Raw genomic sequence first — 16,929 nt, 5'->3', positions numbered from 1 at the left:
CTCTGTGGTCTGGGGCCCTCCCTTGCCTCAGCTCTGGCTCTTGGCAGACCCTTCACTCAGCCAATTCAACTGCTGTTCTAGCAGAAAACAACTCCTACAATTTTCTGCCAGTTTGGTAAATGGAATTGGGACAATGAGATGTTTGAGTACCTGAGAGCTGCAGAAAAGTCAGGAGGTGGGTGAGAAGTGGACCAGAGCCACTTCTCCAGTTGCAGTGGGTCATTAGCTTGGCTCAGCTGGACTGTTGATCAATACCCCACATCACTTCTCAAGATGAATCTTCAAAAACCTGTTTCCAAAATAGGAAGCATTTTCTTTCTTCTCCATATAGAAGAACAGAGTCTTCTCTATATTGTAATGTTAGCCACTGACAGAACTTGGGATGCAGCTGGGTGCAGTGAGGGATGCAGCTGGGTGCAGTGAGGGATGCAGCTCGGTCCAGTGAGGGATGCAGCTTGGTCCAGTGAGTGTGACAGAAAGCTGGAGGTTAAATAATATGAATTGCATTCCTGGCATCAGCACTCACCTCCTGCAGGTCAGCCTGAGCCATCGTGTTCCACACTGCTTGTCTCTGTTACGGGTGTGGTGGGCACCTTCAATTTGTGCAGTAAGAGGCTGCAGAACCACAGATCTCCTCTGGGAAGCTAAAAGTTGGGTCAGCTCCTGCTTTGCATAGCTTACCTAGGGTTGGCTCCATTCCTTCTGACAGGTGACAGAGCATGGAAATGGTTTGTACCCCACTGTCTGTGGCTTGATGCAAGCAGCTCAAACCAGGATGTGAGATGGGGCTCTGTTGCCTTGTGCTGCCACAGGCATTTATTGGCTAATTAGTGGCTGAGTCCTGGCACAGACCAGAAGAAACCCCTCTGAGTTTCAAGCACATTGTTTATCTGCAAAGTAGGGGTGGTTGTCACTAGCAGCTCTAGCAGAATACTGCAGCATCTGAGCTGCAGTGCCCAGTATTCTTAATTTTAACTACCCATTGTTCAGATTGCTTTGCAGTGTTCACCTGGAGATGGGTGCTGTGATTCTTTGGTGTAAAATTAGGCTGTGTTTTTCCCTTCAGCAAATGATTTGATCCTGTATTTATGTGTATAATCTCTTTTGTTGTTTCAGCCTTAATACAGATATTGGCAGCTGCTGAGGCTGGACGTGATATTGTTTATTTTACCTTTGGAGATGTGGAGCTGATGCGGGATATTTACAGCATGCATACTTTTCTCTGTGAGAAGGGCCAAACTATTGGTGAGCATAAAAAAATCTTTCCTTGCAGCAAAGAGACTTCACCATCTCTATGAGTAGAAATTTTCCAATGGAATTATCATCATCAAGTCCTGAACACAAGCACATAGGTCTTGGTTTATTTGTACCTGTTTCCAGAATGGGGAACTCTTCTGATTCAGGGTCAGCAGTGTAATCTGTTAGAAAACTTCTGGAATTCTTTCTAATTCACTTGGGAGTTAAGCTGTAGAATCTGGAAAACACAGATATATGTCGTAGGTAGAAGGTTTGCAAAAGCTTTTAATATAACTCAGTAATACTTTAAAAAGGGGAAATCTGCTTACACATTCCTAGTACAGATCTGTCTTACAGTGCAATTGGCAATGCATTTGTAAGTAATGTGTATGCAAGCCCAGTGTTGGGGTAGCTGGTGCAGGAAGTTGAGGGAGCCCATCCTATGTTCTGAACAACCTGAAACAGTCACATTCCCATTACATGGCTCCTCTGCCACTGCTCATTTAGAGAGACATTCCTAGCCACTATGTCTGTGTGCATGTGCATTGCCAGCCTTCATTTGCAATCATGCATTGCTCATATGGCATGTTCTTACATGTTTTTTAATTATTTCTTTTTTGTTTTGTTTTTTTTTTAAGGGGACATTTATAGGCTGTTGCTGAGATACTACAATGAAGAATGCAGAAACTGTTCCACTTCAGGGCCAGATGTCAAGCTGTACTCTTTCATATACAACACCATTGAGTCCTATGCAGATTCTACTGATGATGATGATGAAGAAGAAAAAGGGTTGTGCTTTGAAGATTAAAATAAATGTATCTGATCAGAATAATGTTTATCTCCTCCCACTGGTATATTGTGTGAAATGCTGGACATAATGAATGAGCTGGCTTAACTCAATCTATATTGACTGCATAGTTATGTATAACATTCAAACAAAAAAACTACAAACACCTTTGAGACACTAGATTTATTTGGTTGGTTTCATACATGAAAACCTTGTTCATGTGTGTACAGAAAAAGTTCTTTGGTAAGTCTGGATTGTGTTATACCTTGTTAAGTAGAATATTTTGGTACATGTGTATTTCACTCAAGAGATTGCTGAAAGACTTTAGAATATTTCCCTGTACTCCTTTGCCTTTATTTTTCAGAACTTTATGTAGATTCCTTACACAGACTCAGAGCTGGAGTGCAGGCAGCCATGGAACTCTGGGATGATGTCAGAGAGAAGCAATGGAATGATTGTTCTTGCTGAAAATTGTCATAATCCTTAAAGACTACCACGGTGCCATCAGTGTTCTTACCAAAGTTTTCATTCGTTTAACTTCAAATGTCCTGGGTTTAATCTATTTTTTTAATAAATGGTTAAAAATTGAAAGATTCTGGAGGAGCTATAATGCATTTCACAACTGCATGGTCTCTATCAAATCAGGCATAAAGGTGAGCATGAAGAAGTAGAGAAAAAACCAAGTACGGGAGAGTGGGAAAATGAGAAATGTGACCAAAGCAGAGGGAAACATTTTCATGTGAAACTGTTCCATACCATTTTGGTGGTGCTATCTGTTACCACACTGAGCAAGGTCTTAGTCTGTTTGAAGTTTCTCAAGATTCAGTGCTGCTGGTGATATTTGAATTAAGGTCTGTTAGTTGTGTTTATGTTGTCATATCAGTTCTCCTTTATCACAGTGTGCATATATGTGAGTATAAGATCCCCATGGGATAACGTGAGTGAGGAAACAAATCACATAGCAGTGGGAGGAAAGTCTGCAGGCTACAGATAAGGACATGAGGTCTTGTTAGGAGTTTGCACCTGTGTCATTTTAGACATGGGAATGGTAACAATGCAGAGTGTAAAAACAGATGTGTAAAAACTGTGCTGTTACTACCTGTGAATACCAAATTAGTGTTGCTGTAGTACATTGATAGTTTACACAAAACTGCAGATACATCTGTGATGAAACTTCTTCAGGTCTACGTACAGGGCCAATCCAGTGAGACTTGTCTTTTAGTAGTTTAAGCTCGGATTAAGCCCAAATTCCTAAGTTTAGCCTTTCTTTGTTAGATTTTCAGGTCTGTCATGGTTGCTATTACGAGTTAGCAATACAAGTAAAACTGCAGCAGGAAATGTAGTGACCTAAGCCTCTAATATCAATGAATCCTTTTGACTTATGTCAGATAAAACTTCTCCAAGCCTCAAAGACACCCTGGTAATTAAATGCTGGAAGCTGTTGGCAGTCTGGCTCACAATAAAGCACTCACTGAGCTGCTCTGGGGGAAGCAATAGGGGAGAGTTTGGGTTGTTTATAAACACCTTCAGAGTGCTATGCCTTGGCATTGAGCCTAAGTGGGGGAAGGTGATGGACACAGCAGTTTAAGGGTTTTTTCCTGTTCTTCCCACCACCTGTAGTTTTCTCCACCCCTGTCCATTATAAGGAAAAGATTCGTGCTAGAATTCAGGCTTCTTTCTGTGTTTGCAATCTGTGTCCTCAGATTTAGCAGAAATCTTTTCCTCCTGATGTTTCAGTGTTGGCTCAGATTCTGCTAATAGGAATAACAGTGTTTTATTAGCTGATTGGATCTTATTTGGGCATTTAGGTTAAACTAGGATAGTGCTTCTAGATGCATTGCTGATGATAAATGTACCCTGTTAATTATGACAAGTGATGGAAAACTGGTGCTATCTGCCAAACCTTCTTCACCTTACTACTCAGGATTTCCTGTAAGAAGAGATTAACAGAATTTGTTCCTAAACAACTGGAAAAAATAGAGCAAAAAGCTTTAGATGGCTAGATATGACCTCCCCTTTATTGTAGCTAAATGCATTTTTGTTAGTGCAATATGAATTTTCTTTGTAAGAAGTGGTTGGTCAGGTATGAAAAATGTACCACAATATGGTGGAATGAAATTCTACTTCAACTCTAGAAACAGAAGAATTTAAACTTTGGAAGGATTCTCTGATGATCATATTAGAAGAATTCAGTTAAAAGAGTTCTTGCAGTGTCAAGTGCTTCCCTGATAATCCTAGTCTTTTTATACAGTCTGTAGTTTCAGTGATACTGAGAATTTTCTAATATGGGGAAGAATGCCTTTTGTTTGAGATCATTCATTAGGGTATGTTTACCATACTTGTTTTTTTTCCCTTATGAATTATGCTTGTATGGACAGGAGGAGAGGAAAGTAACTCATTTAATGTGGTGTCTGAATAAGAGTGACATATCCTGCATTCTGTGGTGTGTTCCTGATCTTGTAAAGGGCAACATTGCAAGAATGCTTTGAATATGACTTTAATCACAGGCAGGCTGAAGAATTTATTTTTCTTGGGGTTTTTTGGGGTTGGGGTTTTTTAAGTAGGGGAGTTTTTTTTGGTTGGTTTTTGGGGTTTTTTTGGAGGGTTTTTTTGTTCGTTTTGTTTGTTTTTTCTTTAAGCAAAATAGCCCAAAATCAGCAAGTTAACAATGATGTTACATTCTCATGATGTTCTAATTCAGGAAAAGCTGAACTGCCCAGAATGCTGCATGTCAGCCCAGTATGTGCTCTGCATCTTTCTTTTTCCCTCCACCCACCACTCTCTGTTTACAAACTACCCAAAACCTTTTCTTTTAGTGAGGCCTTTGGTGCTCTGCTGGAAGTAGAGTGGAATGGAGATGCTGATGATCTCCTTGTGCAGCCTAGAAAGCTTCAGTTTCACTCTTCCAGAAACCTGTTTATGGAGTATTCCGGGTTTGGGGGTTTTTTTATTACTTTAGGGATGTTTGCTATATGATTTCCAATAAAAATAAACTTCCTACCAAAACTTTTGTTTTATACTTTTTAGTGGCTAAATGGAATGTTTGTGGTGGAACTACAACAGGCAGTCATGTGGATTGCAATGTTGCCTCATAGCCAAGTTTGGTGTTGGAGCACTTCTGTTGTTTTACGGCTCTTGCACCTAAATGGCTCAGTTTTGAGGTTTTCTTATCTGATGAAGAGTACCCAATACTGTATATATTAATTTATAAACTGTTCAAGTGTTCCTGACAGTCCTCTAAACTTACAGTTTATGCACCATTATATTATATTGATTTTTCTGGATATGTATGCTAATGTTTACATAATTTTGTAGGAATATGATTAAAAAATTCTGACCGAAGCAAGGTTTTGTGATTTTTCCTTTCCAGGACAGAGAAATTCCAGCACATTTGAACACACATGGCACAGCACTACAGTTAGTTTCAGCAGTAAGTTGTCATATTAAACATAACTGAGAAGTTTATTCTTACTGTACAGTGTAGTGGCTGCTTCCATCTGTGCAGCACTGTAAAAAGGAATTAGCTACTGTAAATTGGGAGGGTGTGGTTTCATCCATGTGTATGGCCATCTGCAGGCATTTTGATGTTAGTTCCCAGGCTTTAGGTAAGCAAGCGTTGGGAATACTCTTTGAACTTCATGAAGGAAATGTCACTAAGCAAAAGCAAATAACCCCCTAAAAAGTATAAATAATAAACATGTTGCGTAAGTGTTCATAGAGTTTGTAAGAGTGGGGCTGAAATCCTCCTAAATGAGATTTCAAACTGCTTTTCAAAAATCTTGTTTTAAGGCAGTAAGGAATCCATTTTTTTAGCACTGCAGAAAATTAGGACAAAAATATTGTATGATTGCACCAGGTTTCATATGCAGCTGTGATTACTGAGTTTGCAGTGTTAATACTGAAGGATTTAGTCTGTCATACATGGATCCCACTCTCCATGAGCAGTGTCTGGCCGAGAGCAGGACGAGCTGGGGATGGCAGGGCTCTGACTGAGTGATGGCTGGGGAGGGAGAAGGGTGGATGCCCTTCGTGTTGTACCTTGTAAACCCCAGGTGGGGGGAGGCAGAAGGTGCTCACACTCTGCTGCTGCAGTGCAAAAGCAGCTGCCAGTCTCTCCTGTCACTGATCTCACTGTAATCAGCAAACACCTTCAGGAATACTCTGTATTAGTTCTTAAAAGCAACTGGAGCCTGGGAAGGTATCCCTGCGAATAAAACACAATTTGCTTCACCATGTGCTTTTCCCATTTTTTCCCATTGTTTTCCCACCTATGTCAGTTTGGATAGAGGAGTTACAGACAACTGAATGTCACACTTTTGACGTTTACATCTTAAACGTTCTGCATCCTCTCGGCCTGAGCAGCACTATATGGCAGAAGGATGGACAGATGGATGTCAGACCTTGGGATTCCTAGAGCTGTTACAAACTCTGTCAGGGTCACTGAGGTAATTGTGAGTTAGTCAGTGTGGGGTGATGCAATGTTTGCTCTGGAAGGATGGCTGGGGTTCTTTTTGTTTTTGAATATCTGCATAAAGTCGTCTTTCACTTTTTTTGTGGTACGTTCGTGACAGGAGTGAGAACATCCATAAAATCATAGAAACTGCAAGATGCTACAGCTGTCTGAAGCTGTTAGTTTTTTTAGCTCAGAATTCAGTATTTATGATCTTGTTTTGTGCTAACAGTGTTTCATGCTCATTTATCATTGCTTAAGTGAGTGTGACCTGGAAGCTGCACAGGAGGTATCTGTCACTGATAACTCCATTACAGCAGTGCCATCAATTCCTGCTTAGCTGAGCTGTCAGCCGGGGCTTCACTGCACGCTTCTGGGAAGTGGCACTTGGGCTGCAGTCAAAGGAAGCACTGGCGTGTTCCAAGTCCTCTTGGCAGTGCTGTGGGACACTGGGTGGTGGTGGGGGTGTGTGCTCTGCTGTGCCTGCACAGGCATTGCAGGGGATTAAAGAAGCTGCCGCGAACGACTGGGAGTGTGGATCATTAATATCGTTGTTAATCAGCTGCTGTAAATCTGCAAAGCAGGGCACAGGGGAACCTGAGCACTAGAGAGGGAGAGAGATTGCACTGTCTTTACAACCTGGCTGTGCTTGCTCAGGAGTTCAAACACATCAATCCTCTAAATCAGGTGGATTGCACTGAAAATCCTTTGCACAACTGATCTGCCAAACAACAAGAAAAAGACAGGTTTTTGTGCTGTTTCTTTGCTGTGATTTTTCTTTAGTTATTAATGGTATTTTAAACAGGTGATACTAAAAATGTGAGATATTTTGCCCTTAGATACTCAACTTCTGTATCTAAGAGGACCGCTTTGATGTTCAAATTTGCAGAGTAATGGAATACGAGGGGATTTCTTTTTTGGGTGTAAAATGGCAAGAGCTTGCCTGATTGGGTAAAGATTACTGAAAAGCCTCAACTCCTCCTTCTACCCAAGTGTTAAATGTTGGTTTGTATAAATCTTCTCTTGGAGAATTTAAGTAACACGCAGGTAAGAACCTACTTACTCTGGACAGAACTTCCCACAGATGCTTTGTTTTCCCTGCTCTGTTATTTTCACTTGGAAGGCCCAGTTCAGTAACACCTTTTTGTTTGTTTGTTTGTTTTTATAGAGATGCCTTCTGCAAATTATTGGAATTTTTATACCTACTGTAGCTGCTTCCTATTAGTTATCGAGATTCTGCACAGATAAAAACTGCATTTGCTAAATAAGAAGGAGGCAAAAGACTAATGAGGCAGATTTGTTTTTAAAGTCCATGTTTAGAGTTAACAGAACAAGAAACAAGAATGTAGTGCCACACATGACACTACCAGCTTGGATGGAAGACATATGTTACATGTGTTAGCATCTAATCACTGTCCCTATGCAAATAATGACATTTCCTTCCCAGGCTATTTTTGTGGGAAGGTACTAATGACAAATTGCAAACTGTTTTATTTTAATACATCCCTGTGTTGTCACTTTTTTTAAATGTCTGACCTTAGCTAAAGGTTACAGGCATTAAGGATGTTTTTGCCTGGAAATACAGTGTTTGTGAGCCTTTGTGTAAACTGCAGTTTACACTGGGAACAAGGTCTGAAGTATGTGAGGAATTAAACCTCTGTGAATCCTACCTGGATGTGCTCTGTAGTGGCTGTTGAGCATCTGACATCTTTTCAGGGTGGAGGAGTGTGCTAGGAGACTTCTTGCTCGAAGACAGTGCTTTCACCCTTCTACACTCACTTGGTGGAGACAGACAGAAAATTATTTTGCTTGTTGGAAACAGTTATATTTATTCTCAGAAACTGCTGATAGTACCTATTAAAAAACAGAACAGAGCAGGAAAGCAAAGACAGAATCAGGGGTAAACTTCAATGTTTTCACATTTATCACAGGAGTCTGCTATAGTCATGCTCTCTAAATGTGATGTTTGAGTTCTCTCAGAAATTGTCATCAAGACCAACTACAAGAGGGGCATGGATGTATGTTCCCAATTAGCCTTTAGTTTTCAAGTTTGCAGGTCTTTGCAAAGATAGCAGAAAACTCTTTAGGGAGGCAACTGGTTTTTGTTTCTGTGTTCCATTTGCTGGGTTGCCATCTCCCGTGTGTTGGTGTCCAAGGAGAAACCTGTACGAGTTCCCTTGGGTGCCTATTTGATTAATGTTTTTCATTTGTGAAAGACTGTCCTGACTGGACACTGACATAGCCTTGCTTTGCTTACAGGGGAGGGAAAGAAAGGTGAGGTTTCTCTGAAAACAGCAACCTGAGCTCTGAGCGTGTCTGGGTAAGTCAAGTTCATTTTGGAACTCTGTGGGGAAATCACAAACTTAAGCACCTTCCATGGCCAAAATCTTACAACTTTAGAATTGGGAATAAGAAAAACATGGAAAATTTTCTGCAGCCTGCCTGGTTAGGTCAAGTTGTTTTGTTTTGCGTACCTGGAACACCAGAAAGTAGTTTTTCAGTTAAATATTTCCACAGGGTTGTGTGTCTTCCCATGTTAATGGTGTCCTCTTTTGTGATCTTGAATAACCAGGCAAGTAAGTAACTGTATCCATGTGTAGAGATGGCAGGGTGTCCCCTCTGGCACTGTTGGCCTTGCAGGACTGATCAGGGTGAAAAGCACAGTATTACAGATCTTGTCCCTGGAGTTTAATCTGCTCCATTCACAAAGGGAATGTATTTGTTGAATTATTCTATTGTGCTATTTCAACATCAGGTGTTACCTACAAAGGGACACTTAGGAAAGTTCATGATCCTCAACTATGACATTAGTGTGGATTATAACTAAGCAGAAAGATGTTTTGTTTACTTCCATTTGAAAGGGGAGGAAGTTAAACCAATCAATTAATTGTGTCCACTTAAGATTTAGATGTAGTTTATGTCAACTGCTTTAGAGATACTTCAGAAGAATCCTCTTCCATGGCCTTGTGACAATGAGGATTTGGCTCCTCTGCACATGTACACCACCTTTCAGCTGGAAGTTGATGGGAAGTGCTGAATTTGCTCATTTTTTCATTTATCAAAGCATCTTGGCACACCAGATGCAATAAAGATATTGTATAGATCAAAGTGTTTCATCACGGCATGAAGTTAATTTTGCCAAGATTTGAAGACTTACCTTTTCAGAATTAAAGGTTTAGAAAATTGCTGTGAATAGCTAAATCCTGTTAATGAATAATGACAAAATTTTCCTTAATGTACTAGGAATTGATTGGATCTAAACCAAAATGTCTTGAAAATAAATTAAGGTAATTGTAAGTGTTTCGTACCCTTTTATATAAAGGATATGGTCCTAAAAAATTGTATTTTCAAATCCAGAGCTAACTCTATCTTCAAAGTGCCTGCATTGTAAGGTAATCTTATTGCAGTTTTAAGTCATTATTTCCCCTGTTGCCTGAGGAATTTTACAGCAGAGCAGTATTAATAAGATGCCAGGAGTACAAATTTCACAGCTTAATCTCTGTCATAAATAGAACTCATATAAACAAAGTGGCATTTTCATTCATAATTACATGACCTGCGGCAAATGTGGGTCAGGAATGAAAGGATATTTGATGTTACATTCTGTGGAAAATCAAAACTTTTGTATTTTGACAAGAAAAGTTAAAAAAAAAATAAAATCGGTGTCTTCTGGACAAGGATTGAACATACTGCAACTTTGAGAAAAGGAGGCATCTAATTCATCCACGTTGTAAATCTCAGCTAAATGGCATTTAGACTTTACTGTTGGTGATGACAATTTCCTGAGCATTCAGATGAAAAAAAGAGACCTCCTGATTGATTGAGTGCACACTCCCCCCTCATTCTGCCAATTCCACAAACACAAAAACTAGGCAGCCAAACCCAGCAGATTGAATTTAAAATGCAACAGATTCGAAGCACTTTTTTTTTCTTGTCTGAAGCTGGGCCGTTTGATTGTGAGCAATCATGAGGACTAGATGTTTCTAATGACAACTAAGTACCTCCTAAAGTCATATGACTTCAGCGGCTCTGGCTCTGAATCTTCTGACTGACTTGTTTTGTTTGGTTTTGTTTTAAAGTTTTTGAAGTCTTAAAATTGTTTCCCAGTTGTTTGCGTGTGAGCTGGAAACACTCAGATGAACCTGCACCTTCTGCACGTCAGTTTTGGAAGGGCTTTGTTATCTTGACTGACAGCAAGAACCTCTTTTGGCTGCCAGGAAAGCTTTTGGCCCCAGTAGTTTGAAGGATTTCAAGGCTAATAAGATTTCTGTTTGCTTTAAACAAGCATCCTTTTCTTTTTGCCTCAAATCTTGATTACATGTGACCTTCAGAGAGCCTCCAAATGTTAATACATTACTTGGAGATTGGTTTTTGCTACAGTCCAGTGTAAAATTGTAACCATGAAAAATGTTTAATCTGTGACCAAAATAAGGCTTTTATATACTTAAATGAGCAAGGGAAGGATTTACTGTTCTCAAAATTTCTGTGGCAATGACCTGACAGAGCTATGACTAAAGTTAAATCCAGCTTCAGATTGTGATCTCTAGTGATACTTGGCCGATGTTTATTGGGTGGAATGTATGGATCAAAATGAACGTCTTGAAACAACAAGTAGTGCCAGGCATTCTCTGCTGCCCTAATATTTCTCAAGGGCCGAGATATAACACAAGCAGCAGCCAGTGGCCCAAGTATTCTAATGTATTTGGTAGTTTGGTATCTTAAAGCCTCTGATAAATGAGCATTTGGAACGTCCCCAGGAGGGGGAAATTCTCTGAAGTGGGCTGAGAGAAAGAATGAGCCAAGAGGAGGCGAGGGACTCGTGAGTGTCCCCTCAGCCAGTGTCCAGCAGGCACAGGCAGGTCAAACACACAGTGCCACAGCTCCCGGCTCGGTGGGTGAAACCCTCGCGTGTTTTGTCCCACGCTTGAGAGGGTGTTAATTCCTTGCAAAAGCCTCTTTGTTTACTGAAGTGCTTGCTTTATCTCTCTCTGTTCTGGTCTGATGGTCTCACTGCTCCGATGGCTCCTCAGAAGTGTCTAGCCGATGATCTCAGCCCTGGCCCGAAAGGCTCGCCCTTGTCTGCAGGACGAGTCGTAATTCAGGCTCCCGGCTCGCCCCCGCTAAGCCGCTGTGGCAGGCGAGCGCTGCGGGGACAGCTGCGCTCAGTGGCTTTACAGTATTGACTGAACCGCCTCGTGCAAACTCGTCTGCTTAAGGCTCGGGCTAATCACAGTGCCCAAAATGCCATGCAATCCTTGCTCTTTGCAGCTAGAGCCTTCCCTTGCTCCAAGGTCCGAGGTGGTAATGAGTGAGGACCATGATTTGCTAGCTGGATTGAGTAAGAAAACGACAGGTGGGATTTATTTCTCACTTGCCAAACACCTTCACAGACTTTTCAATAGCTTTGTATAATTGGCTTCAGTGACAGCCTCCCACAGGCACTGTGCACATCCAGGGGAATGGGGCTGTGCAGGAAAGGTCTGTTCGTTAGGGCAACATCTGCAATTGCTTTAGGCTGCCACAACAATAACACTAAAACTCCAAACCCACCGTCATTACCACCAAAACTCACCTTATTGTGGGCCGTGCTTTTCATTTAATGATGATCTTCTTCATGTAGTGTTCTGTGCATTGAAGGGGATATTATGATTAATCAGACTAGGATGTCACGCAGCTCAAAATGCCTTCAAATGGAGCTGTAGGCCATCCTGACATCCCCTGGTAACTGGCCTGCAGAGACTGGACAGCTGGAACTGTGTCCTGAGCTCCACAACTTAAGCATTAGTGCAATTCAGTGAGCTTGGCATCGATGGGTGAGGACTGAAAAATAAGAGGATCTGTGCAATGTGACAGCATGGACTGCACAGCAAGTTAGTCTGAAAGGAATTCGGAGCCAAGTTAAAACAGTTTATTCTGAGATGATAAAACAAGCCCAAAATGACACACTGCAGGCAAGTTTGAGGTAAGGTGTTGCATTTTCCTTTAACACCAACATTATTTTTCTGAAAGTTTCTTTCTGAAAGTGATATGGTGGCTGCTAATGGACCAACAATCCATGTGAAGCATGGACAGTAACCTCACCTTGGTAACTGAGATGCTCAGGTGTCTACTCAGCTCAGATGTTTCTTTCCTACTGGGGAACAATTGTACAGTTAACTGGCAACAAAAAATAAGGGAAGCACAGAGCTGTTTCAGCTGTGAAGCAGAATCTCTCTCTAATACTGTCCAGCTGAGTCCAGCACTGTGAATGTAATGTTTCCAAATGGCCACTGTCAGGAAAATAAGTACTGATTGTGACTCTGCACGTAAAGGATTTGATATTCACAGCCCACCCCGACCCTTGGATATTTTACATTAGTACTTTCACTGATGGTTGCTTTGGCTCAGGCACCACAGGACAAAGAGTTGGGGGTTGCAAGAGGTAAGTGTTAGAAAGAAATTATGAACTTTTAACTGCACAACAAGTTTGAAGAGGAGCTCCAAAGGATCCCATTGAAAAACAAGATATGTTTTTACTTCTGAAAAACAGAAGTAAACAGAAAAGCCTGTTTAGTTATTGCAGAATAACTCAGTAGGGACAGTGCATCTAAGGGAACTCTAGCTTTGAGGCACAACGTGGTGTTGATTAGTGCAAATAAAGCTCTTCAAGAGTCACCTTTCAGCAATTACAATCAGACACTGCCACCGTGGCTTCAAAAGCTTCATTAGCAAACCCTGCTCCCAGTGAGAGCTGCAAATCTCTGATACCCCAGAAGTTTTAGCTGATGGAGAACTGTCTTGCCTTATTTATTTTCTTCCAAATGAAAGAAGTGGGAAGATAATTACACATTCCTTCATCCTGATAAATAGCATTAAAAATCAAAATAGATCCTCCTGAAGAAAACGCAGCCAGTGGTATAGTTCTAAAGAGATGAGGATAATTTTCTAGTTGAGTATTATAAGTCAGGGTACCTTCATGTTTTATTTTCACCTAAAGGGACAACCTAAAAAAATGCAGTGTGTTTTAACCAAAAGAAAGGTATCAAAACCGATTTATCTTTTTCTGGTTTTGTTAGGACTCTCTTATGAAACACCTGCAAATTCTGAAAACGATTTTCTACCAGTTTTCTCCTAATCCACTGGTGACATAGAACATTCTTTCTTGGTTAGGGAAAGGGCAGTTGGCAGTGCTTTGTTCATGTTATTCTGCCAAATGCTGGCAGGCTTTTTCACAGTGCCAGTGGTGATCTATTTCCACAGTAAGTGGGAAGACTTCTTGCTGTTTTGCCTGCCAATGTACTAACTTCCCATTAAAATACTGGGACAAATTAAGTTTAGTGCTCTTGCTAATTTCCACATGAATTCATTATTTGGCAGCTATAATAAATGTTGTATGCCAGAGTTCCTCCCTAACCTACGTCTCTTACTGACTCACTGCTTTGTATCTGCTGTAGTTATTTGTTTACTCTGAGAATTAAGTGACAATACAGTGAAATATCAAAGAAATAATTACAGCGATAGTTGCTTTTTTTCTTGTAGTTGTAATGGGCTAATTTATTAGGAGAGACTCGTGAAACCACCAACTAGAAGCTGTGTTTTCTTGATTTTCAATGGTCTCTATTGTCTGGCTTGTCTCTCTCTAACAGATCTGTGGCCAGACAAATGGGCTCCTGCAGTTTGATTCTACCCAGGAATATGTTTGGACAATAAAGTCACTTGAGGATAACCTGTTGGCCAGAATCGATCGAGGAACAGTCTTCAGTGATATTGGTCTTCCAATAAAACACTCTGTACTTGTAAGCTGCTTCCTCCAGAGCAATACAGCCTGAAATTTTAGAACAGAGAATAATTAAAAGCAAGATAGCTGCTATCTGTATAAACTATCAACATGAGTTTGCCTGTTGACCACATACTGATTGCATTCTTACCCTTAGGTTTGACGTGACTTCTGTTGTGAAATTGGTACGAATCACAGATGCTTCAGTCAGGTTTGAAGGAACCTTGGAGGTCATCCAGGGCAGCTCCTGCTCAAAACAGGATCAACACTGAAGTTAGACCAGGCTGATCAGGTCTTTGTTCAGCTGTGTCTGGAAGCCTCCAAGGATGGAAGATCCCCCATATTTCTGGGTCCCTGTTGCAATGTTTGTTTATCCTCTGAGCAAAAAATATTTTCCTTGTGTCTAGACTGAACCATTTCTATTCCACCATCTCATCCTCCTGCCATGCAGCTCTGTGAAGAGCCTGGCTTAGCTGGCTCTGTCTTCCTGTTGAACCCCCTCCCCTCCCCAGGTTATCCCTACAGCTTAAAGGGCAGTAATTGCTTCCCTCCAGCTCCTGGCTCTGCTTCAGTTGGCACAGCCCAGCATGCTGTTGGCTTCCCTTGCTGCCTCACATTTAACCTGCCCAATGCAAGAAGCAGTGTGATACTGGGACTGATTTTTCTGTCCCTCAGACACCCAGCAGCATGTCTCCTTTGCCATGGGAATTTTGTTCAGGGAAGTCAAGGATATTACTGAAGCTTATGGCACAAAGCCAAGGTTTCAGCAAGCAAAGGGAACACAAACAACCCATGTGAAATTCCTCACATAAACTTTTCTGCATATGTAATTAATATGCTTCTCCTAAGTAGGACTGGGAAGGGAGAAAAGCCTGATAAATGATTCGTTGACAAAAAAAAGGAAGATAAAAGAGACTGGGGGAAAGCACTGAAGTGAGCAGAAATTTGCTGCTGATTCAATAGGGTCTCATGGTTTCACCTGTTGACTCTGTAGTAGTTAAACATGTAGAACAAGGCTCTGTAGCTACAACAGAGAAGTATCCGGGAAGGGATCTGCGTTCAATGCAGATATATCTGCTAGAATAAAAACAAGAGCTGTGGAGCAAACCCAGAGAAGTTTGAGTAAGAAATATTCCAGAGGAACTGCCTGGCAGCACTTGGCAATCGTCAGCTGCTGCTAAAAGTAATTTGTTTCCTCTGGAAGATATGGTAGGAACTGCAGGCTGAAAAGTATGTCTACAATTAATGTCTTTTCACACTAACAGATGTAAGTGGAGCGCTGACAGCACAGGGTGCTTAACAGCAGGCAGGGTGCTGGATACTGCACAGGGAGGGTATGGCATGGAATGGGAGCAGAGTGCTGGACTCTGTTACATCCTGGGGGGAGTTTAAGCAAGAATTTGTGGTTAACCCTCCTGTGTGAGTGCATCTGGTAGCAGGGCAGTTCTGGGGGGAAGGGTCAAGGCAGCTGCCATCAACCCGAGTGATGTCCCTGCCGAGGGAAGGCTGCTGTGCTTGGGGGGGAATCTGGGAGCCTGCCAGATTAATTTCAGAATATTCCAACTGAAAGCACTGCAGAAATGGGTGAGAAATGTTGTACAAGGAACTGGTGCAAATCCCATCTGGAAGACTGAGTGTTGTTACTCTGCTACTATTTGCAGGGATTAAAAAAGGGATTTTAGCACTTATTTGAAATGTTTACCTAGGATAAGCAGTAAATCCCCCAAAGCCTCCCCTCTGAAAACTGAATCATTTGTTGGAACTGTTTGGTCTAGGGTGCTCTGAGGGTTCTAAGTCTCAATTTTAAATATTAGACAAGCCTAATGAGCAAAGTCTGTATAACATTCACAGCATTTATTGTTAGGCTCAGAGTGAGAGCATGTTTTACAATTTCCAAATTGCCTTGTTCTAAGAAAAGATGGTACTTTAGATTTGAACCTCTATTGGTTTCTAGACTGTTTGTGTAATAAACACATAGAGAAATAAAGGGAAATACAGTTCCTGGCTTGGCTTGAGAGAACTTCTGGTAAACATTGTCTCTACTGGAATTACATTACCAACAACAATGAAGAGTTGCCAAAAATACATAAATGTATCTATCTCAGGGGGGGAAGCTATTAATGAGATTGTCCTTCTATGAGTAATCCTGTACCCAGACCACCTCCTATGAGATTATCCTTTGAAGAAACAAGCCCACTGAGAAGTCCTGCTGTGTTGGAAGGAGTGTTGTGTGGAGCAATTAACCACAGGAACAGCAGTGCTGATTGCAAGTGAGGAAGATCCACATACCAAAACCAAGTGAAGACAGGAGCAAGGCATGAGGGAGGTGTGGAGTACCACACCGTGGAACAAAGAGTGAGTCACCTTGTGCCCTCAGTGGGCAACATGGTGAGTTTCCAAAACCAGCTTGGTTCTAGTTCTGTTAACTCATGCCTGAGTTGAGAGAGAAAGGAGGCAGAATTAAGTAAGCAAACATGTTAGATTGACACTGAGCTGCTACAGAAAATAAGGATGAACGTAAAAAATGAATCACGGGTAGGCAGTGTGTCTTTCAGCACAGCAATTTCACATCTGACAGCACAGGGGTGCTGTTGTGACTATCCTGTGCTGTGACTATCCAGGCAAGACTTCTCTAGCACATAACACTTCCTCAGTGTGGAGCTGGCATGAGAATGACACAAGGCAGGCTGGCACACTTGG

The 16,929-nt window shown here is 41.4% G+C and overlaps 1 protein-coding gene across 3 annotated transcripts in view; it reads left to right on the top strand.

The window, feature by feature from the left end:
* PARG (poly(ADP-ribose) glycohydrolase) overlaps positions 1-5,365 on the top strand; it is a 63,591-nt gene extending 58,226 nt beyond the window's left edge. For all 3 annotated transcript variants that reach the window (XM_051799808.1, XM_051799807.1, XM_051799809.1), the window contains exons 17-18: positions 1,117-1,245; positions 1,875-5,365. In XM_051799808.1, coding sequence (XP_051655768.1) covers positions 1,117-1,245; positions 1,875-2,044 — 299 coding nt within the window. In that variant the 3' untranslated portion in view covers positions 2,045-5,365. The remainder of the gene's footprint in view (positions 1-1,116; positions 1,246-1,874) is intronic.
* The last annotated feature ends 11,564 nt before the right edge of the window (positions 5,366-16,929 follow it).

This window comes from Manacus candei, unplaced genomic scaffold, assembly GCF_025592945.1.
Source record: "Manacus candei isolate 608988 ecotype Guabito, Panama unplaced genomic scaffold, ASM2559294v1 h1tg000050l, whole genome shotgun sequence".
Lineage (NCBI taxonomy): Eukaryota > Metazoa > Chordata > Aves > Passeriformes > Pipridae > Manacus > Manacus candei.
This window is presented reverse-complemented; position numbering and strand designations above follow the sequence as displayed.